At 44.6% G+C, this 27,597-nt stretch overlaps 1 protein-coding gene across 1 annotated transcript in view; it reads right to left on the bottom strand.

Annotated features, from left to right (window-relative positions):
* Positions 1–27,597, bottom strand: part of LOC115318512 — a 220,761-nt gene that overhangs the window by 140,510 nt on the left and 52,654 nt on the right. The window contains exon 2 of the mRNA XM_040500511.2: positions 14,562–14,603. Coding sequence (XP_040356445.2) covers positions 14,562–14,603 — 42 coding nt within the window. The remainder of the gene's footprint in view (positions 1–14,561; positions 14,604–27,597) is intronic.

Genomic DNA, 27,597 nt, shown 5'->3' on the forward strand with positions numbered 1-27,597 from the left:
AGCTCTGCCATGGGAAGATACAGGGTTTATATTTCCTATAAATTTGGTGAGCAATGAACTCTTGTTTTGCCAGTTACACATTCCCAATGGGCAATGCCCATCGTGCTAGTGATAAAAAAAATGAGTCAGTGAGAATTTACAGACACTGTGGTGTCGCGTTTTGATAGAAGACGACTAAGGGAAAGAAATTAACATGGCATCAGGACAAGAAGCTACCAATGATGCGCTGGGTCATTAACGACCATCAACACAGACTCCTGAAAGTTAGAAGAAATCCTGTCTGTAACTTCGAACAGTAGTCTTTTACGAAAATCAAGACCGGTACTTCGCCCCACCTGAATATTCATCTCCTAGTCCACCGGAGAAGAGTTCTTGTCAAAACAGACGACCCACGCGTGCGCTGATGTCGTCCGAACCATCGCGGCTTGTGGCTCGAAGCCACAGGACCGACCAGACTCCAGAGGAGTAGGAGCCGATAAATGACAAAACGACAAGCAACCGAGCAGCCGCCAGAGCCACCGCAGCTACCGTTGCTATGTTTACCATGCGGCGGAAGACCCGGATTGAGTATTTTAAACCGAAACCGAATCGCAATCACATGTCGCCATGTAAATAACGAGAGGGTGACCAAAAAATTTTTTTTTATAATTTTCAATTTGTTGTTTGAACATTAAATGAAGTTGAATATCTGTTTTACTTCATATTTTTATTACAATGACCGTTTTCTGGCCTCTTTTTTCCACTCAGTGTCCTATGGTCGTTTCAGAATCATCAAAATATATTAATTTATTTATTTATGCCAAATGCCCTCAGGGCCTGAGGGCATTGCAGAGGAGAGTCGGTTACAAACATTCAAAGATCGAAAACAACTATTTTACTTCTTTACTTTCAGGATAGTTAATGAGTTTTGTCAATTGTTTTTCAAGGGACCCCGGCGAATCTTTACAGAGTGTAGCTTTTTTCATTCTGTGTGGCTTTGGGATGTTGCCGTTTTTGCACATGAATTTCTACACTGATATAGTTTTATTGTTGAGAGTTCAAGATATAAATAAACGAACTTGGATCAGATCTTTTTTTCTAATGCATTTCGTCGAGGTTGGGCCGTACAAATTTAAAAGACCAAGAATTCGGTCCGCTTTTTTTACCTTCGGCGTATATGTGTCCCTCTGCGGACCACAAAACCGCTTTTGACGTCAACCTTCATAGCTTTTATTTTATAGGACGCAAATACAACGACATTTTAAGGGCTGGTTCGTCACCTAGCCCTGTTTTCTTGCGTTATGTCACGTCACAACACTTTACGCCTGCTTACATCACAAGTCACCGGGACATCTGTGTTTTATATTAAGCATAACTACCACTAAAAAATATAAGATAACCTGGCACGTAACATTTTAGACACATATAATGCAGTGATCTAAGATGCAAAAGACAGTCTGCATACAATTTCGAACGCGATTCACATCTAGATCCCCGTTTCGAATGCCGCATGGCAAAGAGTTCAATGGGAAGCTTGGCACGCGACATTCCAACCATGTATATTGTGGTGATTTATGTTTACAGGCTGTTTTTTGTATAATATATAAGCAGTGCAACCCCAGCTTTATACGTAACGCAATAAAACGCAACGCCGCTCTGCGAACCAGCCTTAACTGAACATAAAATATCTTACTGAAAGGACTAAGCGAACCTCACAAATGTTTTTCTTTTTTTAATGCAAAAGCAAGACTGCAAAAAACGTAATGCAGTTACTGAGAAGCTAAAACAAGAGGGTTTGACCACGTACCCGAGGCAATAGTAACTGGCAGGGCTAGACCGGCACGGCATTCCTTTCAAATACTCGCACTTCAGTATTCGCCCATTGGCTTTCGCCGTATCTTGGCTGCGCTTTTACGGTGGAAACTGACAATAAACAGAAGGGTTCTCGAGAATAAGTTCGAAGCTCGTGCAGGAGATGGGACGACCGAACGTCCTTACCGCCGTTCTCATCCCTTGAGTGAATGTAGCGCATTTTCCTCATTACTGCAGCCCTGTTATGCTACCAGGAGACGTGGCTTCGTCTTGCAGCTCTATTCGCACGATGTCTAGTGGGAAGGAGACTTCAAACAAAGGCAGGCGCTCACGCAAGGTGTTCTGAAAACGTTGGGGGCACTTTGTGGGAGCACTTAGTTTTGCCATGAGTACAGTGTTCTAGAGGGTGTAGTGGCAAGAACGGCGCCCGCTTACAATGAAGCGCGTGAAGACGGTCGATGTAGATACCGCCAGTGGCGCTGGAGTTCTGTGCCCTAGGAGAATTAATGGCACGCGTGCGATGAACGAAGAAGACGACGAGGGTGACGCGGTAGGCTTCTCCAAAATGTAGCACCGTAGAGCTTTTTTCGCAGCTATTACGCCTGCAGCCCAAGTGATAGCGTTGCTAAAAGATGTGTCAGTACTGGGAGGAGGGGGGGGGGGGGGGGGAGTCGATTTTTATTAAATAATCTCCCTCAAAACACGGAAATATTTCAAGTAGAGGATGGCACACACTCTAGAGGCATTAGTCCAAAGGCAGAACTACAATATACTATACTTCGTTTCACCTTATGTTTTGCTGCAGCGAAGGCTAGAAGCGCGAGCTCATAGCGTTGGCAGCTGCTCTTAATTCACGAGAGCGTGTGCCGCCGAGATGTGCCCCAGAGCAAGGAGCTCGCGCTTGTAGCCTTTCCTGCGGTACATCATAAGGTGAAACAGAGTATACAGAACAACATTCGCAGTTGTTTCGCACCGCGAAAAGCTCCAGTCAAACCACAGTAGTAAGCGCCTAACAGCGCTGATGATGGGGCTGACGGGGGCGCGCTCCTAGGGCACAGAGCAGCAGCGCCATGGTGTCGTCTACGCGCAAAATCTTCACAAAGTGGCCGCCGCTCTTGCTACTACAACCCCCTCTAGAACACTGTACCATGAGTGCGAGCGAAGCCATTTCGAAGAGCACGAGCATGTTCTCACGAATAACGGTTTCGCTTCACGAGCGCGCGTGCGCGCAAGACTTTTGAGCGCGTAGCGCTTTCAGTTCCTTCTTCACTCGTGCTTACACTGAGATGAACGTGTAACACCAAGTTGTTCCGGTGGTTGCAGAACCCAAGCATCCTGGGTTCAATCCCCACACCTGCCCATTTCGGTCTGGATGAGCACCGTACGGCCGTGCGGTAGTGTATCACTACTGCGACATGCACGTAAAATACACCAGGATTGCAGTTGTACTGCACTAAAGATATGTCTCATCTACAGTCGGTAACAATGTCGCTATTTTCTGGCGGTCTAACATCCCGCTGCATCAACAATTAAGGACTTACTATTTTTTAAGTTTCGGTAGTGCCCTCTTAAGCAACGTTCCCGCGGCTAATACATTATCAGTAAGACAGTGCTCAAATAGTTTTTGAGGTCTCTTTCTTTCTTGTATGGCGGTCCTGTTACACTCATGATAAAACATTATCTACACGCAAGTTCGAAGCATGCATATGTAGGAAACAAAGGTAGTTCGAACTTGCACGAGGCGCGTAAGCAGATGCATATATCTGCATGCCTGCGACGAGCACCTTGTATATTGTGCGATGTTTGGACAGTGAGACGTCGGCTTAATGGTTTTGGGAGGGCTGCAACCACGGCAAAAAAGATTTAAATATAGAGCGAAGTGAAATATATTATTACATATAAAATATTATATACAGTATATATTGCACGAACTGTTCCGAAACTTGCGGACTGCATTACCTTCCACCAACAACTTTTCGAAACCCAGAGACAAGCGTAGCAGCCTCGTAAGCGCGCTTGCGAGAGCTTCAATATTTAAGTGCTCAGCGCAATCCCGGTCCGACCAAAACAGGGCAGTCAAAATTAATGAAGTACCGCAGCATATAATAGGGTGTCGCGACTGGCGCGTTTAAAATCACCCAACTCTTTGGTTTAGCTTCCGCTCCACTTTTATTTCCTTCTCACCGTGCGCCAGAGAATCTGCCTGCATATTTAATTACTCGTATCCCCTTAAGCCTACGAAGTTCTAACCACTACAGCCGCAGCACACTGCCCGTGCATTATATAGAAGACATGACATTCGCTGCGGACATACCAGCAAACGTACCTCCGGGAAACCCCCAAGCCTATTTGAGGCATGTGTGTTTTGTATATACACGTGCTTCGCAGATGTTCGGGGACCATTTTTGTGCGCAATCAGCGCAAAGAGCGAGGACCGGAAGTACTTAGGGCTGTTTGAGCTGTTTGTGTCCAGCGTGTTTTACCGACAAGCCGACGAATTCGTTTTGTGACAGTTTTTGTACAATCAATGTGACGGGATCGGCATAAAATCAAGGAACACAGGTCAGATAGTTTGTGCAGACCGTCTTACGTATGTTTCGAGAGAAGTGTGTCCCCGGTTTAAAACAACGAGGGTCTAACCATCAAAGTCACAGTCTGAGCTAACCAGGAGTTATGCTTCAGTAGAGCGAACCCGTTTGCTCTACTGACGCCTAAGTCCTTGTTAGCTCAGTTGGTAGAGCGCTCCACTGGAAATGGAGATGTACCTCGTTCGATTCGAGGACCAAGATATGTCCCCCTTGTTACCCTTTTCCGGAGATTATTACCGCCATTCTTGTCCGGCTTGCCTGCAGTTTTGCTTTAATTGCATTATAATCATGTCCTTTCTTTGGCAATGTGAAAAAATCGTGATAAAATAAAAAAAAGCACGTGTGAGACAGTCTCTACAGACTCTCTTTTACTCGGTTCATAAGAAGTGTGACTGTTGCTATAGGCCTGCAAGGTTCTAACCCCTAAAAGCGCAGCTGAAACGCTTCAGCAGTGCGAGATCGTAATCACTTTTAACTATTGTTATATTCATTTCATTTATTCGTGTCGTGTCGGGTAATAAAGGCTCAAACACACGTACAATAGAAATCGACCGAAAGACAGAGTGAAATTCGGAAAACGCGAAACATGATTCACTATGTGTTCGCGAAACGAGCGTATTTATTACCAGAAAACCGTATATATGGACTCGCTAATGGCATTGGCGGAGAAAATATGATAGAGATGATGAGATTAAAATGCGCGGGCATGTCAGAACGCCAAATTCCAATACACCGATCCCAAGAAAGCGTTCTGCGTATGCGTGACGCCGCCATAACTTTAGCCATAGCCTCCTCTGTACTCACAAATCCTGGCAGTTCGACGACTAAGCCATAGAGTGCCCAGTCGCAGATCTTGAGCCCGAGGATCTGGTAGCACAGAGCCTTTCTCGGGCACTTGGTGGTTAGCGCACAACTTTTGCAGCTGCGAGGACCCGAAACGGTTTTCAAACTCGAAGAAAACAGAAGCAGTAGCGCGAGCGAAGCGAGAAGCACGAGCGGACATTCCATCGCTCGGGAAATGCGCATTTCTGCGTCTTGCCGCAGCGGGGCGCCCGTCACATGGCTCCCCACTCATGCGTTGACTGCCGCTCTACCTTTTCAATTTCGGCGCCCGCGTCTCGGGCGATCTGCCAGACTCCATCAGTATAGACGCTTTACACACGCGCCAAATTACAGCCGCCATTGCTCACCTTCTCTTGTCTTACCGAGATGCCGAGCAACTGAAACGGTAGTTGAAGATCCTCTACAAAGGCAGAGGCTTTAGAAAAGGGCACAGTTGAATCTAATGTCGCAATAACCTAGCGTGCTATGGTAAAGATGAAGTGGAATAAACGAAATAAGAGGAAACAAAAACTGAAGGTCAGTTATGGCGGCGTCCATGCACAGCTGCTGCAAAGCGTCTATAGACCTTTCCAGCGGCAGTCTCGAACGAAGCGATTTACAGCGCGCGTCCCTGGTTTTGAGAGTGTACGTCAGTGTTGCCCGACTGCGCTGAGCTGTGGAGTTTCTCGTCAGTGGGCTATGGCAGCCTGCGTAGGCGCGATTCCGGACGCTGGTAGCGGCTGAATTGCCGCGTTTTCTTTTTTTATTTTGTGTTCTGTGGCGAACATAATTTATAGAGGTCTTTAAGGAAGCAGTGCTCTATTTTTGGGAACAAAAACAAAGAAATGAAAGCTGTTTTGGTGAGTCCGTGCGCGACAGAACAAATGCAACTGGAATGTTTGTTTCATTTTATCTTCATCGTTTTACGGCACCGCACACTCTGCCGTGTTAATCTACATAGATCAAAAATATTTGACCACACAGGATATCTGAACTGCATGGATATTCTCCGCCCACAACATGAAATTCAATGAGTCTCATCAATCGAACAACATATATTGTACGTACCCCATAATGCCGCGTTATCCGAACAGGATTTGAGAAAGGTCTCAAATAACACAGCTTATCCAATATACAGTGTCGACGATGGTCACTTCACGACAATCGGACGGAATCCGGCGTGTTATAGGGAACATGTAGAAGAGAGCAGCGTTGTTGCACAGCTTCAAAGGAAATGAATGAACGTGTCTCTTCTGTCCCCATACCCCGGACCCGACCCTATCAGCTATTTTTTGCGAAGACCCGGAACACAGCCTGGGAGGCTTTTTGGAGATTATCTCCACGAAAATAATCCTCCAAGAACGTAGAACTGCCTGCGTAGCGGGCTGCTTGACGTTCGCTCTCTTCGTTCGTTTCCTGCGAAGGCCGAACAGGCTACCAGCCCTGGTATTCTCTGGTTCTCACAGTAAAAGATAACATACAAAAGGTAAGCATCGTAAACGGGCGAATAAAGTAAAAACTTCCAAGAAAAACCGGCGAACTCCGAATGCACAATGCAGGTGGGGAGTCACGCTGACCGGGTTTCCACAGCTCAGGCGGGTGCCAGACATTTCTGGCTGATAGGGGTCGCTCGATTCGCAAAATGGTGGCGGCCAGAGCGCTCTTTTTGCAAAGGTCTATTAGCCCCGAGAGCGAACACAAGCGTCGCTGCGGTCGCCGCGCCCTGATTGGGTGAGGTGTACCGTGACGTCAGGGCGAGTACCCCGCTCCGCGATCTCGCATCGGGTCGCTTCCCAGCACCGGTTCCATGGTTTGGCGTTGTGTGCCGCAAGCTCTTCGAGGAGCCGGACTTCGTTTACCCGGTGTACAAGACCTTGAGTTAGGCCGATATTAACGTGCTTCCGTACATTTTAGAAGCCTGCTTGTCCCTTTTACCTTTAAAATTGGGTTACGAATCCCGAAAACTATCGGCGGAGGCAATTACGCCGATGAACCTCCCCGTCCGTCCAAACGACACAAGGAAATCTTGAGAGGGGTCGGTGAAGCGGTGACGCAAGTGTTTCAGACGCTGGAATTCTGTTCCTTGCAAGTTCATGATTTAGGACGATATTACATCCCGCTTTCAAGGCATCTGAAGCGGCCTTTATATCATGGGCCTTTCGGTGGTCGGCAAATTAGCTCACGACCCGGACTCTGCGCTGCCACTCTGCATGCGCTGGTTCGCAGATGTTTTAAAGGCCCTGCGTCTGATGATCTTTGAAGTGCTCGTGGAACAGGGTTGTTTTACATAAATGTAGCTTCTTCCTGAATTAATTATATAGTTTATACGCGTATGCAGGCATATTTCTTAGAGGATTCACAATTACTGGAAATTAGCTTGTATGGTAGCAGCAAAAACGGCCGAATTTCCCCCAGTTGCCTCTATGATATGTAATAAACTGCCCAAAATATGCACAGCAATAGTGCCGTAATTTGGAATGTTTATACTTTTTCCTGACATTCTTTATTCCAGCCTTTGGTATTCGGAAAATGCACCGTTTAGTCTGAATTGTCATTTTCATTTAAGAGTCTCTGCCGCAGGTCCCCAAAAGCTTCCTCAGCCTCCAAACTCCCTGCAACTGGACTCTCTGACAACAGAGGAATACAGGAGTAAAAGCAAGCATTCGAACGTTTGTCCAGTGGTAGATGCAGCACTGGTAGCAAAAAATGTGGAACCTGTGAAGGGCGACAGTCTGCGTGAGAAAAGCTTCTGGAACTTTAGCTTCAGGACAATTCGATTTAAGTAAAATCTCAATTTTAGGGCTTAATGGTCTAATAACGAGCTAGACACCTTAACTTACGTTTGTTATATATTACTTGAGGATTGATGTAAACAAGTCCACAGATACCACCCGTGTAGTCCATTGAAATACTATCCGAATCCAGCAAAGGTCAAGTGCGAGCAATGTATATAATAAATGTTCCTTGTTTGTTTTTTTACTTTGCCCCTGCACTTGGGCTGTCTTACTTGTGATTCTCTCCCCATGGCCGAGACTGTATTTAGCACGTTGCTCGAGCAGCATGCAGCTTTCCTGCTTCGGCGATCTTGTTTAAAGACAGAGATACAAAAAAATAGTCTACATAATCTGCCAATTCATTCGGACCATCAGCAGCGTTCATTGTGCGAGATGTAAGTCTGTAGTGATGCCCCTGCAATTGTGGCCATATTCCTTTATTTTCACATACCAGCTGTGGTTCATGCGTTGCCTGGCCTGTCAGCCATGCTTAAAATGTTCGTTGAAGTTTCGCCTGTAGCTACAGGCGTTACCTCAGTAAAGGCATATATAAAAATTTACACTTCCTACGAAAAACACGCCGAAAAAAATTAAATAGAAACAAGCGCGCCGACAGCTAGCGTCGTCACAGCCTCCACAGGGCGAGCGGGGCGAGTCGGGGAAAAATTCTCTCCTCGCCGTGACGTCACCCCGGTTCGCCGTAAGGGGGCGCCAGGCGAACTTCTCGGGGCTAATAGAGCAAGCTATGCTTTAGTCCACTAAAGGCAGGCGGCAGTGCACGAGACTATTCGTGTTCTGCACGCGCAGAACTCCAGCGAGGTTGTGCACTCGCAGAAAACGTTTAGCCTGGTTCCGACAGTTGCGTTTGACTGCATTTGATGCGTTGCGGCTGCGAGAAACCAGGACATCCCTGCAGCTTAAATCGCGTGCCAAGATGATTCCTTCAATCGGATTCTACGCTTCATACAACGCACAGATGTGCCAGTGACTCGCTTTCGGTTCTCGACGCAGCACAGTCAAACACACTCAAACGCAAATGTCTGAACCGGCCTTAAAGTTTTCTCGATGCATCGCGGCAGCGGTGGCTTGGTCATACTGGCTGGTGAAATTAGTCTATAGGAAGAATGAGTGTGTAACGGCAAAGGGTGGCTGTGGTTGCCTCTACCCGTTTTTTTTTTTTTTTTTTTTTTTTTTTTTGGCGCGTACGATTGGCGATCGCGTTCGAACACGTTTGGCGTTCGACGTTCGGTGCTCGGCATTCGAACACGAAGAACTGCGTGAGAAGCACACGACGCTCTCGTTCGCTCCAAGCTTGTACGCTACTCATTGCAAGTAAGCAAATCACTTGCGGTCGATTACTTTTCGAAGTAGTTTTGATGTCATTTTAATCCGATTTTCTTAGAAATTAATTGCAATAGTAATTTTATTACCTTATGGAAGTACTAAAAATGTCTGAAACTAACTATTTTTCATTCCCCTTCTTATGGTCCTCTTTGCTTGCACAAGTTGCCTACAAAAGAATCCTCGAACCGAACCTTCGAAACGAGAAAGGTTTACGACAATTTGTGGATCTCGAGAACATAAGTAGATTGCAATTTGGCGATACTAATGCAATAGTAGACTGTACAAGAAACCCATTTCACACCGGGGGAAAGATCGGGTAATTTGAAAATCGTAAGTAATTAGAAAAGTAACGCTTACTTTTTCAAGTAACGTCCAATTGCCTTTCTTCTCAAGTGATCGAGTAATCTAACTGATTGCTTTAAATTAAGAGTGATTGCAATCGTAACCAGTTAATTTTTATATCTGCGTGTACACGTCTTGTGCGCTGCGAGTCGAGGGAGACAGAGGGCAGAGAGCAGACAGGTACGCAAGTCCTTACTAGTAATCAAATTACTTATAATCTATTACTTTTTAAAACATATGTTGCAGTCGTCTGATTACGTTTATTAGGAAGTAATCACCAGAGTAATTTTATTACTTTTGTCAGTATTAACATTATATGTAATCTGTAGTAAACGTGTAAGCTGGACGAGTTTATTCGTAATCGCTGCTATTTACTCTTTCTTCTTCCTTGTGACCTCAATGGTTTTCCAACATTTTTCTACCAACGTCTTCTTGAACCAAAATTACGGCAAGAGGACGGTCTTCCGATATTGGTCTATACATAACATGAGTAGTTTGCATAATTTTCTGATTCTAACTCAGTCATTGACAGCATGGAAGACTCGTCTTCAAACAGGCAGCCAAATCCGTCTATTTGAAAATCGGAAGCAATTGGGAATGCAGCAGTTACTTTTTCAAGCAGCGTTCAATTACTTTTCTTGAGTAGTTTATTAGTTTAACTGAATACTTTTTATGCAAGAGTGACTTTAACTGTAGCGATTACATTTCTTTATTAACTTATTCAAGACTGGGGCAAAGACAAAGCTTTAGCGTCTGTGCCCACGAATACTTCAAAAGAAAGCGCGTCACGACGCTCTTCCATTTCCCCTTCTCCCTCACTCTTTTTCTGTATATTTGTAATTTCCGCACCCCAACTACCCTCTTGTGGTTCCATTTGTGGAAAATGGTGTGGAACCATATTTTCATGCTACACCTTCATACGCTCGCTTTATTTTCTTTGGTTGGTTTTTCGCACGTGCGTTCGCGCCCAGTAGGGCAACTGTAGTAGTTCTGTACTTAAAAGAAAAGAAAATAAGAAATTGTTTTTATATGACCTCTAGGATCACGACTATCAAAATTATATTTCGGATTGATGTGCCAACTTTAACCACAATAGTGCTTTGAGAATAGCGCTTAAGCCCCGCATTGTTCTCGGCGCGTTCGGTGAGAGGAGGGAGTCGTGACGTCATGCAGAGATCTCAACGTTTCTGCGCTTTCCGCAAGCCTTACTCGAGCAATCAAAAGCGCTGCTCACGTTCCGTCAAAAGCGGCACCCGGAAGGCAATTGGAACTCCTGGGTATGACGTCACACACTGCGTTTCCTTTCTTTTTTTCTTTTTTATTTTTCGTCCAGATATACGTTTGGGCCAAAGGCTTGTGATAATCGAATTTACGGGACAGAAATACAGAATCATTCACGTCTATTTTATCTTTATTTTTTCAAGAACCTATTTAACTTTCCTTTAATGCCTACAGCGGGAAGATGACGTTTGAATGAATGTCGTCCTGATGTCGCGTCTTGAAGACTACGGCACAGGGTTTCGTCATAGACTCGGGAAACTGCTTAAAAGAGAAAATAATGCTTCTGAAGCGTAAAACTCCGTATTTTTATTTTCGTATGAAATTCATCTACATAATCACCAAGATAATGTAGTCGTGGGTACATCATAGAATGCCCACTGCGGTAAAAGAAAGATAAAATGAAATGTCCATAAAACGTAGCTGATAGGAATCGTACATTTTGAAGATTTTAAGTTTACAAGCTCAATAAAGAGTAGTTTGGCACAACCACATTTGCCACAAAACATGTGCTGACCACTTGCAAATACAGGTAAGTGCATTATTTAACGGAGCCTTCTGGCACTTTCCTTTGTCAGCACAGAAAACAGTGAAAGTTTAAGAAATGCACACCTTGACCCAATTATGAGAAATACGGCGAATAGTTAACACCAGGAAAAAGTGTCACTTCAATATTTTTATTTATTTATCTCAACGCTCGCACAAACAAGTTTGAAAAAGAGATAGCACTCTTCAGCCACACTTCCCAACTCTCGCTCTGCGCTATTTCTTCGAAGGAACGAGCGGTACAGCGGAACACGCAGCAGTCCTCCGGGGAGCAATTACCATCTACCTCAAGTGACCAGACCTCGCACGCTTTCCCCGAAAATGCCCCCCCCCCCCCCCCCCTAGCAGACAGCAGCCCACTTCTAAGCCTAACGTAATGCGGCGGGAACCACTACATCACACAAAAGAAATCAACGAAAACAAAGCAAGTGCGCTCCGTTTCTACCAGAGCAGCATTTTCCCGCGTTCTTCCCCTGAAACCAAGCAGCACGAACCATAAGGAGAACATCAGGACTCCGTCTTACGCTCTCAACCTAGAACTGACCGCAGTGGACGGTACGAGCTGTCTGAGCCAATGAAAAGGCGTGTGAAAATCACGTGATCTTTGGGAAGGGGGAGGCAAGGACGCGCAGACCACGTAGTAACTTTACACCTTCAGAACGCTGGATTGGTTAGGATGGCTAGGATAGCGACCGTGGCGGTCCATCGTTAAGTGAAACGGAGTAGTGTTTCGAGCGAAGATGACTCAGCAAAAAACAAGTAATGGGTAGACATCAGCGCAGCGCGAAGTGTATGTGGTCGTCTGCTGCCTGGCACTCGACGCTAGGTCGGGTGGGAGAATGCTTGCTGACCCAGCCGATGTCCCGGAAGGAACCAAAAACATACGCCACCGCCGTTGATGGCGATTATAACTTCCGGGTGGAAAGGTTGCTTGGTTGGTTTGTCGGCTGGTCCCAGAGGTGCGAGTACGTCGGGTTATTTCGCCCAAATGGTTCTGCGTGCAGGCGGAGCGGTAAGGGGTCGAGAAAGGCGTCGTTGATTGTTGCTTTCGCGTTTGCCGAGCGTGCGTTTGTGAACGTGCCGATACAGCAGCTCAGCGTTCCGTGCTTCAATCAACACGGCCTTCTCCAGCGAGAAATAAAAAAAGAGGGAAGTCAAGAGGGTTTACTGAGAGGTACGTTTCAGTAATGGGGTGAGGGAAACCTGGCGAAGAAAAGCCGTGAAGGTCGTTTTTTGCTGGACTTTAGGAATAGTGACAAAAATACTCCTCTTCACAGTTTACTCTAAAAGAAAGATTTATGCAGTTTGTAGATTTATTCGTTTAAGTTATTCTTCATTTTGAGTGTTGGGCTTTTAATTCGAATCAAATAGCAAAGTGTCACCCTCAGCTTTGATGCTGTAAAAAGCGACCATATTTTCTGCAGTTTTTATTTTTTTTCACTATACTATATACGGTAGTTTATGAATGACACAGTGCTATTGGATTTGAACTACTATGCGCACATACATAATATTAATATATCGTCACATTATAGCTGTAGAGTAGTCTTATAACTTCCATCAAAGTAACAATTTCGCTACAGCCTTTTCCTTAGTTACGTTTAGGTCATTTCCAAACGGAGTTGTATCCCACTACAACGACAGGCCAAACACTGACACTGACACGTCGGACATTTAGAGTACACCTCTCCTGACACCTTTTGTAGTGTACACGGAAGCGTCAAAGGATGGACAAAAACGAACATGTTCGCGAACGCGCTGCTCACCGGGAGATTATAGCCGGGCCTCTTTACTGCCGATGTCACACTTTCCACACATTCTACAAAAGACAGCGTGTTCGCCGAAGACACGGCGACGAAATTGAAGGCGGACACGTTTCCATTCCGTTCGAAGCTAATGTTTTCTTCGAAGATAAGTATGCTTGGAACACTTGTGTAGTCGGTTTTTGTAGGTCCGAATGGGCGGAACAGTCATACTAGGAAGAAACAGACCTCAGGTAGTGTCTTTAAAATGTATATTTTGTACGGTATATTCGTAGTGTGACCGTGGCTTATAACGAACTTGATTTGACGAAGGACAAACGAAATGCATTTTTTTCAACAAGTATTGGTGTTTGTCGTGCTAGTGGGACCGGGTTCCATTTGAACCGCCAAAAAGGTTAAGCTTAGAATATCGGCACTCAATTTTCTGACAATCAACTTTTGTGCCTAGTACAAAAAAAAAAAGAAATGCGACCTTGCTCGGGCGAAAGAGTTTTGCTTTGTCGCGAACGCTTTAAGGTTTCTGAAGAAGGGAAAAGCATGACTGTCCATTCTACTTAAAGCTCCAGATTAGTGGACACCATGACGTTAGAAGCACCAAGGTTGATGAAGTGGAGTTACTATAAAGCATCGCGTATTTAGTAACAATAGGCACAATGTTTCTCTTTGATCTTCAAAATATTCCCAAAAAGTTGACAGCTTTTTTCTTTACAGCAAAACTAAATTACGCATCACTGAACGCTTATTTTCCACCCAAATGTAGCCCTATAGCGGCTCGAACTAGATTGAAAAGTTTCGGAACTAATCGTTATCTCATTTCAAGGGTGTAAGCGATTTTCCGAAAATATTCGATAGGGTAATGACGGTCGATAAAGTTCGTCAATACATGCAGCCAAATGGCGCAATTTACCGAAGACAGGTGAAAACGAAAATATTTTTGTTTCATTTAAATTAAAATAAAAATCACTTTTAACTTTTTATTGAGATCACAGTTAGATCTGAAACTCTGGCATCTAATTCGAACAGCTAGCGCCAACTTTGGGCGGAGAATGAGCGTTCGGAAATGCGTAGTGTATTTGCACGGTTAAAAAATACAATGCATATTTAGGTAAGACACGCTGTACTTCGTTTTATTTTCTACTTATATTTTGCAAGTGCCTAGGCTTATGACCTGATGCGTCACTAACTTATGCCTGCTACGAGATTACAGTCAACCCTCCCCCACTACCAACACACGAACACACACCCTCGAATCTTGCCGAGAAAATAAGTGCTCACCGATCTTCAATCACGTGAAATGGTGCACCAGTACTCACCTCCAGAAGGACTTCGTAGCCTTTGTGTCGCCGGCATATTCGCTGAAAAGAATCAAACAAAAATTGAGTAAATTCAGAACGCCCAGCGCTTTGACTTTAGTATGCGCTGTTTATGGTAAATTTACATCGCTCCTAAATAAACTAGGCCGAGTGTAAAAATTAAAAAAAAAAGCCTCATGTTAATGCGTGGAGCCATAATGTTTTTGGTTAGCCATTTGATGCTCAGTTTGGCTCAGGAGCAACAAGACCATAACGATTTCTTTTCTACCACGCTACATGCCCCTCAAAACATTTAACGCTCTCTGTCGCAAGAAGGATCATCTGCATTTAACACTGAAAGATCGAAATGCATCTTTAAAAGAGTTAACTCGTCCTTCAAAGCCAAAGACGTTAATAATGTGATATGACGGCGATCAGAACTGGCCTCAAACTAACAAGGAAAAGAGCCCGAATGTTGCGAATCGAGTAGTACACTTTTACTTACTTTGCGACATTCGAAATGTTCATGTGCCTTCTCACAGGTCATAACGTCTCTTAGCCTTTCAACGTTAAGTAGTGCTAAAAACGTCCATTGATTCTCACGATGAACGTTTAATATATCTGTTTAGAAAAAAACAAAAAAAAAGGTTAATAATCTTTTTTTTTTACCTTCTGAGTCTAGATGTTTGTTTGTTTGTTCTAAAACCATGCCATGGTTTGTAAGTCTCTAGTATTTTCAAGTAAAGTTTTGGACATCAAAGGAAAGCTCACTTCGCGAGCTTTTTCATCTAGTGTTGCTTTACGGCAAAGGGGGCCGCTGCTAGCGCTTTGAATGAACAATGCACCCAGAAGATTGTAGACATCGCGCGTGTGTCCTAATTCTTCTAGTGGCCGACAGTCACGGATTTTTTGCAGGCACCGCGACTTCGAAAGAAACAACAAGGCTCGTGTTTCTGACGTCATCCAGAAGAACAAAAGCACATGCGCAAAAGCCAACTTCCAAAAATAAAAAAACGCGTTCTGTGCAGACGCAGTGCTCACGCTTGTGCGGAACAGCGCGCATGTTAATAAACACTGAGATGCGTAAAACAGTACGCAGAGAATAGAGGAGTGTAGTGACGTAACCAAGTTTCTTAAGTAAAGTTGTCATGCTGCACGGGTGGAAAAAAAGCATAGGCGCATATTTTCCAATTTGAATATACAGGATGCCCCAAAAACAAATTTGCACTCTTGTTTTTTTACAGCAAAAAAAAAAAAAATAATTACGCGTTTCCCAACGATAAGTCTCTGCCCAAGTGAAGTGCTAGGGGCCTAAAATTAGATGCCAAAGTTTTAAAACACCCTGTTATCCTATTCAAGAAGATATAAGTCGCATTTGTTTTTATATATTTAATGGGAAAATGGTGCCGGCGGAGCTTCAAAGACACGGAGCTGAATGGTGCCAGTTACCGGAAAAGGGGGCTGAAAACGTGCTCTATTTTCCCAATGAAACTTTCGGAAAATAGTTTATAACTTTTGTTTAAGATAATTATGTTATTCCCGAAGCTTTAGCGTCTGGAGCGGACCGCAAGCACAACGTTTGAGCGCCGAATGAGCGTTGGGCGATGCCTTGTTCATTTTTGCAATGACAGAAACACTCTAAGTGCTTTTGGGGGGACGCCCCGTAGGCTGTTAAATAGCATCAATAAGATGGCACGTTTGCGTGATTCGTGTCTGTCTCAAGCTGTCCAGTTTTTATGTTAACTGAGAGCATATAAAACGCAGGTCGTTATAAGCTCTGAGCGGTTCATTATCGCTCCGTAGCAAATGATATCATGGTGTTTAGCCGAAATAGCACCGAGGAATTAATCACAAAGCAAAATGGGCAAACATAATAATGTGAATAGTTGAGGTAGTTGGGGTTTGTTTTACTTGATCAGGAAATAATCAGGTTTCCTGATGATTAAACGCCCCGATCATCAGATTGTCAATCATCAGACTCAGAATACACAATGAGCCACGCCGTGTGTTTCTTGAAGTGTCAGTTACTGTAGATAAGAATACGGCTTCCGGCAATGATAATGCCAAGAAGTGAACTTGGTGACGGAGGTGTGTTACGGCTTCTAAAAGTCTTGATCGAACTAAAGTATTAGGCCCAGACGGGATCTCACCGTGAATAGTAAAACATTGTGCTGACGCAATTGCCCCATACCTGTTGATATGATATTTATAAGTCGTTCAATGATGCTTCTTTACCAGACGACTGGAAAGTGGCACTCGTGGTTCCTGTGCACAAGGAAGGGCCCAGAAGGGAAATTACAAATTATAGGCCAATTTCACTAACGTCTATACGTTGTAAGTTACTTCAACATGTTTTATAATCTAACATAATAAATAACCTTATCTTTCATAATTTTTTCTTTGAGTCACAAGACGGGCTTCAACAGACCGAACCCGTCACAGGACGGGCTCGGTCAGTTGTGTATGCATTCATGCATTACGCAACTGACTAAGCTGAATTATTATTTCGTTACGAATGTTGACGGAGACGAAAAATTGACTGTGTGATCTTATATTATAAAAAAAAAAACACGTGACAAAGTGTCACACTCACTGTCATTACACAAATTAGAGCTCCTAAACTTAGGAACTGCCATAATTATATGGATAAAAATATATCTATCCTCAAGTTGTCAGTGTGGTATTTTGAATGATGAAAATTCTAATTTTATGAGCTTACACCTGGCGTTCCGCAAGGCTCTGTTTTGGGACCGTTGTTACCATTGATATTAGATAATGATTGCATTGGTGTTCTCAATTCGAAAGTACGCTTGTTGGTAGATGATTGTGTCGTTTACACATGTATAACAGACGATAAGAGTCCCACTCGGTTGCAGACTGACCTGAATTGAATAGAGCAATGGGGCGAAAAGTGGAAAATGGAGCTCAATGTTAAAAAAATGTGTCCATGTTAGTTTTACCCGCAAAACCAAGACGAAAACTGAAACTTATTATACGTTGATTGAGGAAGTTGTACCCGAGAACCAAGCAGTTAAAAATCTAGGTGTCACACTATCAGCTGACTGCACTTTCGACGTTCACAATGAGGATGTTGTGATGATGGCCGGCCGAGCACTTCGATATTTGAATCGAAATTAAAAAAAAAAAGCTCCCTAAATCAATCCAGGAGCTCGCCTACCTTAACGCTGTAGGACCCGTTTTTGGGGTACGCCTGCCCCGTCAGGGACCCTTCTCAGGAAAACTATGTTGTTGCACTACAGCGAAGACAGAATCGTGCAGCTGGATTCGTCCTGACGCGGTACGACCGTTTTGAAAGTGACACCAACATCATTAAAGAGTTAGAATGGTATCCATTGGCACAACGACCAAAACATTTGCTCCTGACGTTTCTATACAGTATTTATTATAATACAACAGGCATTAACAGCTCATACTACTTATTACCTCCAAATCACATATTAAAAAAAAAGATCAGATACATAAAATACGGGAACTTCACCAAAACATAATTGGGCAAAAATTCGTTTTTTTTTTTAAATCTATTACGTGCTGGAATGCCTTGTCATGTGAAATTGTTTGTGCCGCAAATTTTGAAATGTTTTTCTCGTGTTTCTTCGCCCCCTGCAATAATTTCTCATGGCGCTGCAGGAGCACCGTGAACAAAAGAATAAAGAAAGCGGCGATTGAGCTCCCCGTGTGAGCGGCCGTGCACAGATTTCGGCAATTTCATTGGCGCACGCGCGTTTTTTTTTTCAAGCTGATACGCAAGATAGCTGGCAGCGGCGTTCTGCCCGCCTCGAGTCGGCAGCGAGCGTACCAGCAAGTAAAGACCGACAGGCCGTTTGCAAGAGAAGTTGACGTTTGGCGCCCACACTTGGTGTGGCCACTGCGCATGCGCGGAAACCAGATTCGCTCGAATAGCAAAACGTCTGCTCATGCTCAGTGCCGACAACAGCGCCACAATGGCGGTGTAACGTCAGAGCCATTTTTTTGGTCTATAGACTATTCCGGATATCGTCTCCAGTACGGTTTACCATCCTCGCCCCTGGTCTGAGCGAAACGCTTTTCGAACGATAGTGCTCTTCTATATATTATCACCTAACTGCGCGTGCGTGTAGAGCCAAGCGATTCGGTTCATTTCGCGTGACGATACGCGCTGCAAAGGTGTATAGATTACGATATTTTCAGTCAGGCTGCCCCCCCCCCCCCCCCCACATCAGTAGACCTTTGCGCATGCTCAGTATTGTTCGTCTGATGCAACGTTACTGGCAAAAAAATGAAAGCCGTTTACAACTCCCTGTAACGCCGCATTAGAGCGCAACTCTTGAGGAGGGGAAGGTACGGAGAGGAGGCTCTGCCCCTCCTCCTCTCCTGCTCGCCTTCCATTTAGGGGATATTTTTCCGCTAGATTTAGCGGGGACATTTTCCCACTAGATCTAGCGGGGAACTTTTTCCGCTAGATTTAGCGGAGAAATTTTCCCGCCAGATTTAGAGGGAAAATTTTTTCCGACAAAATTAGCGGAGATTTTTTTTGCTAGATTTAAAGGGAAATTTGTTTCCGCTAAGTTTAGCGGGGAAATTTTTCCGCTAGATTTAGCGGGGATATTTTTCCGCTAAATTTAGAGGGGAGTTTTTCCTTTAAATTTGCGGATAACTTCTTTCGCTAGATTTTGCGGAGAAATTTTTGCCGCTAGAATTAACTGGGAAAATTTTTCGCTAAATTTAGCGGTGAAATTTACGCATAATGCACCGCGCGGTTGCGCCGGCGGCGACGGCGACGCCGCTCTAGGCGGAAACGGGCGCCTAAGAGGTGCGCTCTAAAATAATGGTTTACAAGTACAAAAACTCTTTGCTAAAAGTAATCATTTAGACTATGTTATTACTTGAGAAGAAAAGATTGGACGTTACTTCAAAAGCTAACCGTCACCGCACAAGTGTGGAAGTGTGATGAGCGTGAACAAGCATCACTTCCACGTTTACGAAGGAAGGAGTTTAATTTCTTCATTGTCTCTTCTTTTAGGAATTTCCTCGACGTTACACTTTCTGTAATGTCACTCCTGCTTCGTCCCCTGTCCGCGTGAGGTGTTCCTTTGACTGCTAATTCCCGGGGCGCTTTCACAAAAAAGCAACATAAAAACCTGCTTTTAAAAGTGTCTTCAAAGTTCAAAGAGTTTCTCGAGCAGCTCTTTCCGCGGAACAATGGCGCATTTCGGCCACGTGCGGGTACGCTTCGCCGAAACAAGGGGCTAATGGCAACTGCCGCTCCCCGACATAGCAGACGGCGATGATGAGAACGGTGTTCTCCCGTTGACAACACCATTACACATCCTTTCACTTTAAGTTCAACCATGGCCGACGCTAGGCGGTGCGCAAGATCGTCTGCTTCAATTTGCTGGAGTAGGATAGTGGTGAGACCACAAAGCAAGCTGCCTTGAGGTCTACCGACTATCCTTCGATCAGAGCCAATCAGAAGTCGGCGTTCTGACGTCACCACAACCCCTGGAAAAGAAGCAGACGAACTTGCGCTCCGGATACGATAGGACGAAGTCAATCAAGAAGCACCAAAAGTAAATCGCCATGGCGGTAGTCGTCTTTGTGCGTCCGCAATGATCAGTGTGATCAATCGCACGCAGAAACGAATGCATAATTGCGCCACATTCACAGCGCGCAATTGGTTCAGTCGTCTATAGCAAACGAACAAAGATGACCGGCGTCGTGCCAATCACATTTACTACTGCGTGATTGGCTCAATCGGATTGTAGCGTTAGCTGCGCGCGGTCGGACCTAACCTGAAAAGGATGTACAGAATAACTTTAGTCAATGACACGGCGATGATGGCAGAGAGGCGCTTGAGTTGTCCAGCCTGCAGCGCGAGCGTCCTGCCGTCGACAACTCTTGAATGCGGCGTCTCGTGCACATTGATCGAGCGCCAAAATGGCTGCCATAGGGTGGCGGAAGGCGTGGAGCACGCGCTGAAGGCAGGGCGTATCAAAAGACACGCCACACCCTTTTCATTCTGCCAGTGGCACTAAGTTGAGACATACGCCATTTGATACGCGGACCTGTCGCGTCGATTACAGCGACGGCCTATTTTCGGACGGTCACAAACAAGCGGTTTTCTTTTAATAACCTACGCGTTAGCTCCGCTAAGCCTCATTCACGTATCGCCATTTCTTTTTTCACTTGCGACGTTGCTTGTTTAGATTATGGTTAGACCGAAACATAATATGCGCGCCGCGTCAGTGTACACGACGTTTCGCTTGCACATTGTGCATGCGGACATTGCCTTTTTCGGAGATAATTGTAGTATATATTTGTCGTTTGCTGTAATCCTGTTGTTCGTCGTCGTGCAATGCTGTCTGATTTTCTACGGGAAAGCGAACTCATGGTCATTATCTTCTTAGATTGTGTAGCGGCGATACATACATGAGGTTGTGTGCATACGTCTTCAGACAAGTGCCTCAATCTCACACCACATAGGAAACAGGGTATTGCGAAGAAAATCGTCACGGCTTACAACGTTAAGCCGTGACGGGTTTTATTTTATCTAATTTAGGCAATACAGAGGAAGGCATTACAGAGGAAGAGAGCAACGAGAAGGTTGAAGAAGTAAATAAAATACATATTAGACACACTCAACAAGATGGTTAGTAATGGCACTTTTAAAGAGCCCCGAGTCCGCAATGATGGCCACTGACCCGAGAAGGTGGTTCCATTTCTGGAATGTACGCGAAACGAAAGGTGAATGCAGGGTTGTCGTGAGTGAATTTGATATGCTCTCCTTATGTTGATAATTTACAGTCTAGGAAATGCCTGCTCGTCTACTTACCCGTAAAACACTCGAAGAGCCAATCTCTGCGATCTACGAAATCAGCTCAGCCAGGAATGAGACGGAACGTCTGTTTAGACCTCAAAAGGAAGTTTGCGCTGGGGCATTACGCAATGCAAGGATGACGCTTTGCATTGCGTAATGCCACAGCGCAGAATTCATTTTTAGGTCTAAACAGATGTTCCGCCTCATCATTCGCTGAGCTGATTTCGTAGGTCGCAGGAATTAGCTCATTAAGTGTTTTGCGCGTAAGTATATTCGCAGGCATTTCTTAGAGTGTAGACGAAAGGAAACGTAAAAAGGATGGGCAATTAGTTCCTAGCTTAGGAGAGAGTTATGATGAAAAGATTTATAAAATCAAGAAGGACAAACAATGTTCCGAAGCAGAGATAAACGTGGCAATGATAGATTTTTCTTTTCGTAGAGGTGACGCTAGCAGTACGATGGTAGTTCATGCGAATAAAACGACCGGATTTGTTCTCAATGGCATTCAATGCAGGTACGAGAATGGCTTGATCAGAATCTCAGACGAATATTCCATATTCTAACTTAAGGAAAAATAAATATTCGTAAAACTTTACATTAACCCGAAGGCATAAACAGAATAAAGGCGAGAGATAACATATATCTGCTCATTTCGCTTATGTATACATACAAACGACACTTGTCCTATAAGGGTACCCGTAATTCGCGGGAATCGTACAAATATTTTTATTTTGTTTTCCGGCACACAGTTGACCAGGCTCTAAGTATAGAAACGCAAATGGGCATTTACACTATCGACATTGGGACAGCATACTTTTTTCTCTTATTTGTCTTCGCGTCGAATCCCCGAAACGACCCGATAAATGACGCCGCCACTTCAATTAAAAATGGCCGCTAAAGGGTTCTCGCACTTGGGGCGCCCCTAATAGTTAATTCTGTTTCGTTGATCGATACGTGGAGTGCCCGATTTATCTCGGAAAATTGGGGTGTCCACGTTTAACTTTTGCCACGTATATATATTTTTTTATTAGATGTACTGGTTGGTGGCAGATCTTGTCGCATTCGTTTTTAGAACGGCCGTGTCTTGGCGTTTATAGTTTTCGACCAAACCTAACAGACAGCTAAGACGTTCGGTCTTCGAATTGCCGTGAAAAAGCATTGGATATTTATTAACAGTAAGTTCTATGGTGCCTCGAACGTCTCTTTGATTTGTTTGCTTACCGCGTCCTAAGAAATGGTCGCTCGATTTTCGTCTGATGACGTCATCAAAATGTGATGGCGTCGCTGGCCGCGGCCCTGGCGGTGTCACAGCAAGAGTAGTGGATGTGGCAGACGCCTGTTCTGCTGGAAGTCGCCCTCCCATGTGACAGTCCACGGAAGCTTCGGCAGCCAGGAAAAGGGAAGCCGCGACGGCAGCGTCACTCGCCTTCGCTCGTGCTTTTTTGACGTGACTTCTCCGGCCAACCACCAGGATCGCGACATCCGAAAGCATGACACACCGCCTCTATGACGTCATTTGTTGCCAGTTCAGGACCGCTTTTGATGCATGAGCGGAATAGGAAGCTGGAAGCAACAGACCGGAGACGCACTGCACCGCAGCTCCAACGAACGTACACATTGCTAAGAAAACACAGAAAGAGAGAGAGCCAATGTGATAGCAGAAGTCAAAGAAAAGCTAGCAGACAAATGAGACGAGATACAATAACCGTTGATCTCTTCTTTTTACTTACGATGCTAAAATAACTAGTGAACGATATGGTAATTAAAGATAAAGATCAGATATAAAATGAAAAATTTGCGGCGACCTTTGCGTTCAGATATCTACAGTGCATGAAATGCGTTATAGTTCGAGCCCTGGATATCTTCGGATTATTCGGGGATAATCCACTGATATCCGCAGTAAACTGGCGGGTGTGGATAAAAATGAATCAGATTCACCCGATTGTGGATCGGATGCGGATATCCGCGGGTCTGGTTCTAGAAATAATGGAAACAGCGCGCAAACGACAAGGACGGGAGGAAAAGGAGTACACAGGACGAGCGCTGACTCCTGTACTCCTTTTCCTCCCGTCCTTGTCGTTTGCGCGCTGTTTCCATTATTTCTAAGCATGAACCAACTCGCCCACATCGCTACTCTGAGTCTGGTTCTACATTTTTGCCGAGGCGGTTCATAAACGTGCGCGACCGCTCAGTGAAAAGTGAGTAAGTGAGTGGTATTATGAAGTGAATCATCGAACGGATTGTGGAAGCCAACAACTTTGTTAGATAAAAGCTTTAAATCGAGGAGAAAATAGTTTTTTACATCAAGAAAGATATGACTCTCACCGGAGATTACTCTATAACGTTCTATCTCGCCAAAAAAGCTGCCTCTAGAAAAAGTAAGGAATGCACGAGCATCAGTCGTCCCGGCAAAGCGTGATTTTGTTTGGCAGGGAGAAAGCAGAAAACGTCCCTTGGTCAAAGAAAACCCAAAGCGTACCACCCACAAGAAAGTAGAAGAAGCCGCATGTGGCTTCTTCGCCTGTGAGTAGATCGAGGAGACTGAAATCGATCCTCTAGAGTGGTGGAACTTGTGCCAGCACGAGTTTTCGCACGGCATTTTTGTTGCGCAGTTTGTGCATGCCATTTCAGCATCCAGCGCAGCAACAGGGACAGATATCTCATTAGCCGGTATTAATTTAAGAGAGGCGAACCAGTGCGAATACGTCCACGTTGACGATATGCTGTTTCTTCTAACAACAACCTCTACAAGTGAAACGTTGCGTGTGTGTGCGTTTTCTTTTTCTCGACAGTTGGCACTGAGTTGTTTTGAAGTATATGGTTGCCAACATGCACTTGAAAGTTCGAGTTTAAAGCTGAAATCGATACCAGGTGTTGCCAACATTGAATACCTCACCACTAACTACTAGTACTACAACGTTGAATATTGTGATACGTTCCCAGGGGTGTACTCATGCCTCACCACATAAACACGGGTACTTTGCTGTGGGGTGTGAGCGCCTATCCTCTTTCACTTTTTTATTGTTTGGCCTAAATAAAGTGACACAAACTTAATAATCTATCGTTTATTAATTTTCATGTTCATAATTTAGCTGTCTGTTTGAAGTGGGTTTTATAAAACAAAACAGAAAAATAAAGATTAAAATGTCTTTCCTTTTGAGCGCATCTCCTTGACAGGGTGTCAGTACCATGAACTCGCAAGACGATTTCAGAACTGCGAGCATCTTTCTAGCGATACGAAGTGTCTCTGGAAGGATGATCGCTTATTTCATAGATACAATCAAATAGAATATGTTAAAATGACCGTCATCGTGTTTTGACAGGAAAAGTTCTTCGTACAAAGGTAAGCAGAGGGCTTATAGAATACTATCCAAAGTTTTTTTTTTATGCTTGATTTTATGATGTAAAATTAATGTGCCGAACGAAGGTGGGACTCGGTTTCGAATTTTGCAGATGCGGTTCGAATGCGGATATAAAGTCTGCGGATGCAGATGGGATGCGGTTGATCAAACTGTTATCCATGCAGGGCTCTAATATAGGCAATTGTTGACGAAATTAGTGTCAGGTCACGTATACGCTAAATTCAGCAGGGAAACTGATATGTTTTAGCGTCGAGACGTGAATTTCCCTGCTAAATTTAGAGGGGACGAACGGGCAACATTTTGGGACTCCGGGTAGCGTTAAAAAGCATTTCATGCTTTAAACGAAGTGCCAGCAGACCAAACTTTGTGTATTTTGGTTGTTTGCATGCGTGCGATAAATCCATCTGTGCTATCTCTATAGGCGAATCTCTCTCCCCGTTTGTATTTTTGGCGCCTTTGAAGATATTGACTCTACCGAAGCAGGAGAGAGTGACTGTACCGTCTGACTCGGACATGTTCCACATGAAAAGCTCTGAAACAATAACGAAACTGCATTACTTTTTCCTGATTGTAACAAACAACCGAATGGTTGCATCGTCACCAAAACGTGCCGAATGTTACAAATAACGCGGTAACTGTGACGCGTTATTTAAAAGCCTACTTTCTAAATTTGTGGCTTTAATAGGTCTGCAACATCGAATCATTTTTAGGACTGGATCTCGATTAAAAAGTTTCACCATCTTAATCTCTAATTGTAATCGACTAATGCATAAATGGATTATCTCAAATTTGCAGATGAAATATTCAGAAGCTGCAATTCCCGAGTACTCCGACAACATATACTGAATGACCCTCAAAATATGTGCCTATATCAGCAATATGACCATCTGGACTCAACTGATCGGATGCACGCTGCATAGCAAATCTCTCGAATCAAGCCCCTTTCCTTTTGAAGACTTTCTATTAATCTCCTTACGGCTCCTATTCCAACGCGTCCAGCATCAGCAATCAGTCGCCGAGCGCTCGATCAAATCTAGCCTCGGGGATCGTCCAAGTGCTCTTTCACGTTCAGGCTGCGACTTTTCCATCTGTCGGTTCGGAGCTCGAGCACGACAATCCATTGAAGATAATCTCTTTCCCTTACTCATAATCTCCTGCAGCCTCCACGCAGGGAATGCTAATCGGATTAGCGGGATCCGAGTTCACGTCTGTCTCTAGAAAGCTTTGGATGTCAAGTAACGCTATGGTCATAAAAAAAAGGGTTGTGTATTCTACACCCTCACGGGTTTCGGATCATCCTCGATCGAATTACTGTCCTATGCGTGTGTTTGGCTCAAGCTTGTATTTTGTTGTTTTATGTTGTTGTTGTTGTTACTTGTTGCTATCAAATGCACGGTGACACTTATGAGGTCAAGGTGATTATTTGTTTAATGACGCGTCAACGTCCAGTGGAGAGGCAAATCACTGCGTGGCTTGCGGCGTATATATATATATATTTTTTAATCTTTACTACTAGTTTGTGTGGCCAGTTATTTGTGAGCGCCAGCCGGGGCACATGAAGTTGCTTGTATCTCTTAAGTTCGGGCAGCGCCTCATGCGCGAAAATTGAATATTTTTCGGTCGTGTTTTGGTTTACAACGCAATTTCGTGCTGATCGCGGTCGCTAAGGTGAAGAAGTTCATTGGTGAATAGGAATTTCCAAAGGGAAATAACGAGAAAAAAAAAAGACAAGAAAATCATCATTATCGTTTTCATAGGACGCTAAAAGCGGGAAGTGTATTTTTATTTAATGTACTTATACTTCTGCTAGTTCTTTCAGAAGCTCCGTTACCACCCGTAGACGGATGTTGACAAACGCTTGTAAACGACTGTGGGTCCTGCGTGATCAGACACTGCAGAACCGATTTATGCTCAATGCAAGCATTAAGGCTGGTTCACTCATCTGCGTCAGTTGCGTTCGCATGCAGCCGAAACGATCGTAACGAAGTCACCGGGACAAGTGTTCGCCGCATATAGCACGGCAAACGATGCTAGGGGTAGCTTCGCGAAGCAATCCACGAGTCATGATTGATGCGGTACTTTGGTCGTCACGGTCGTTTCTGTTGCATACGAACGTAACCGACCATAGCAGATGTGTGAACCAGCCTTAGCATGATCGCGTCTTATAGACGCGCTCGCACCCACTGGCCTAGACAAACAGGCCTGTACGGGTCGAAACCGTAGGAGAGAAGGACACAAGAGCGCGCGAGGTCGTCAGAATACCGAGCTCTGGTTGAAATAATTAGTGGGTGTACGCGAAGCCAGCTGCATTTTTTTCCTTCTCAACCCTCGACAGTATTCGAGCACCGAACGCCGGCGTCCAGTCTTTGGGTTCGAGCAGTGACTAGAGAAAAAGACAGTAGGTTTAGCGTGTACCCAGAAATAATTCTAGTCAGAACTTGGCACTCCGAGATCCCCGCGCTCTTTCATCGCCTCCTCTCCCTGAGTTTCTCTCCGCACAGGGCGATATTGTCTGCGGCTATGTATTCTCGGGCAATTTTTAAAAGGGAAATACTCAATCTGACACTGCCCCTAATTAAAGTTAGACCCGCTCATCCTTCTTTGCCTTGTCGATTCTTATACATTCCTTCACGCATGAACGCCTCAGGGGCTTCTTCGAGTCCGTGAATGGAAGGACGCCCCTTTCGAAAGTCGTCCAGCGTGGCGGCCCTGACACCAGACCCGATGGCTAACAAAGCGAATAGATGACGCGTTGCTAGCTGACGAGAGGCGTATCAAGTAACAAAGAGCTCGTCAAGCTGAACATGCAGCTTTGTCTCCCAGCGCCCACCATTCGCAACTTTCACGACCTATAGGGGGCGCACTAATGCCTATCAAAATG

The sequence above is a fragment of the Ixodes scapularis genome, unplaced genomic scaffold (genome assembly GCF_016920785.2).
Source record: "Ixodes scapularis isolate PalLabHiFi unplaced genomic scaffold, ASM1692078v2 PGA_scaffold11__112_contigs__length_91849675, whole genome shotgun sequence".
In the NCBI taxonomy this organism is placed as follows: domain Eukaryota; kingdom Metazoa; phylum Arthropoda; class Arachnida; order Ixodida; family Ixodidae; genus Ixodes; species Ixodes scapularis.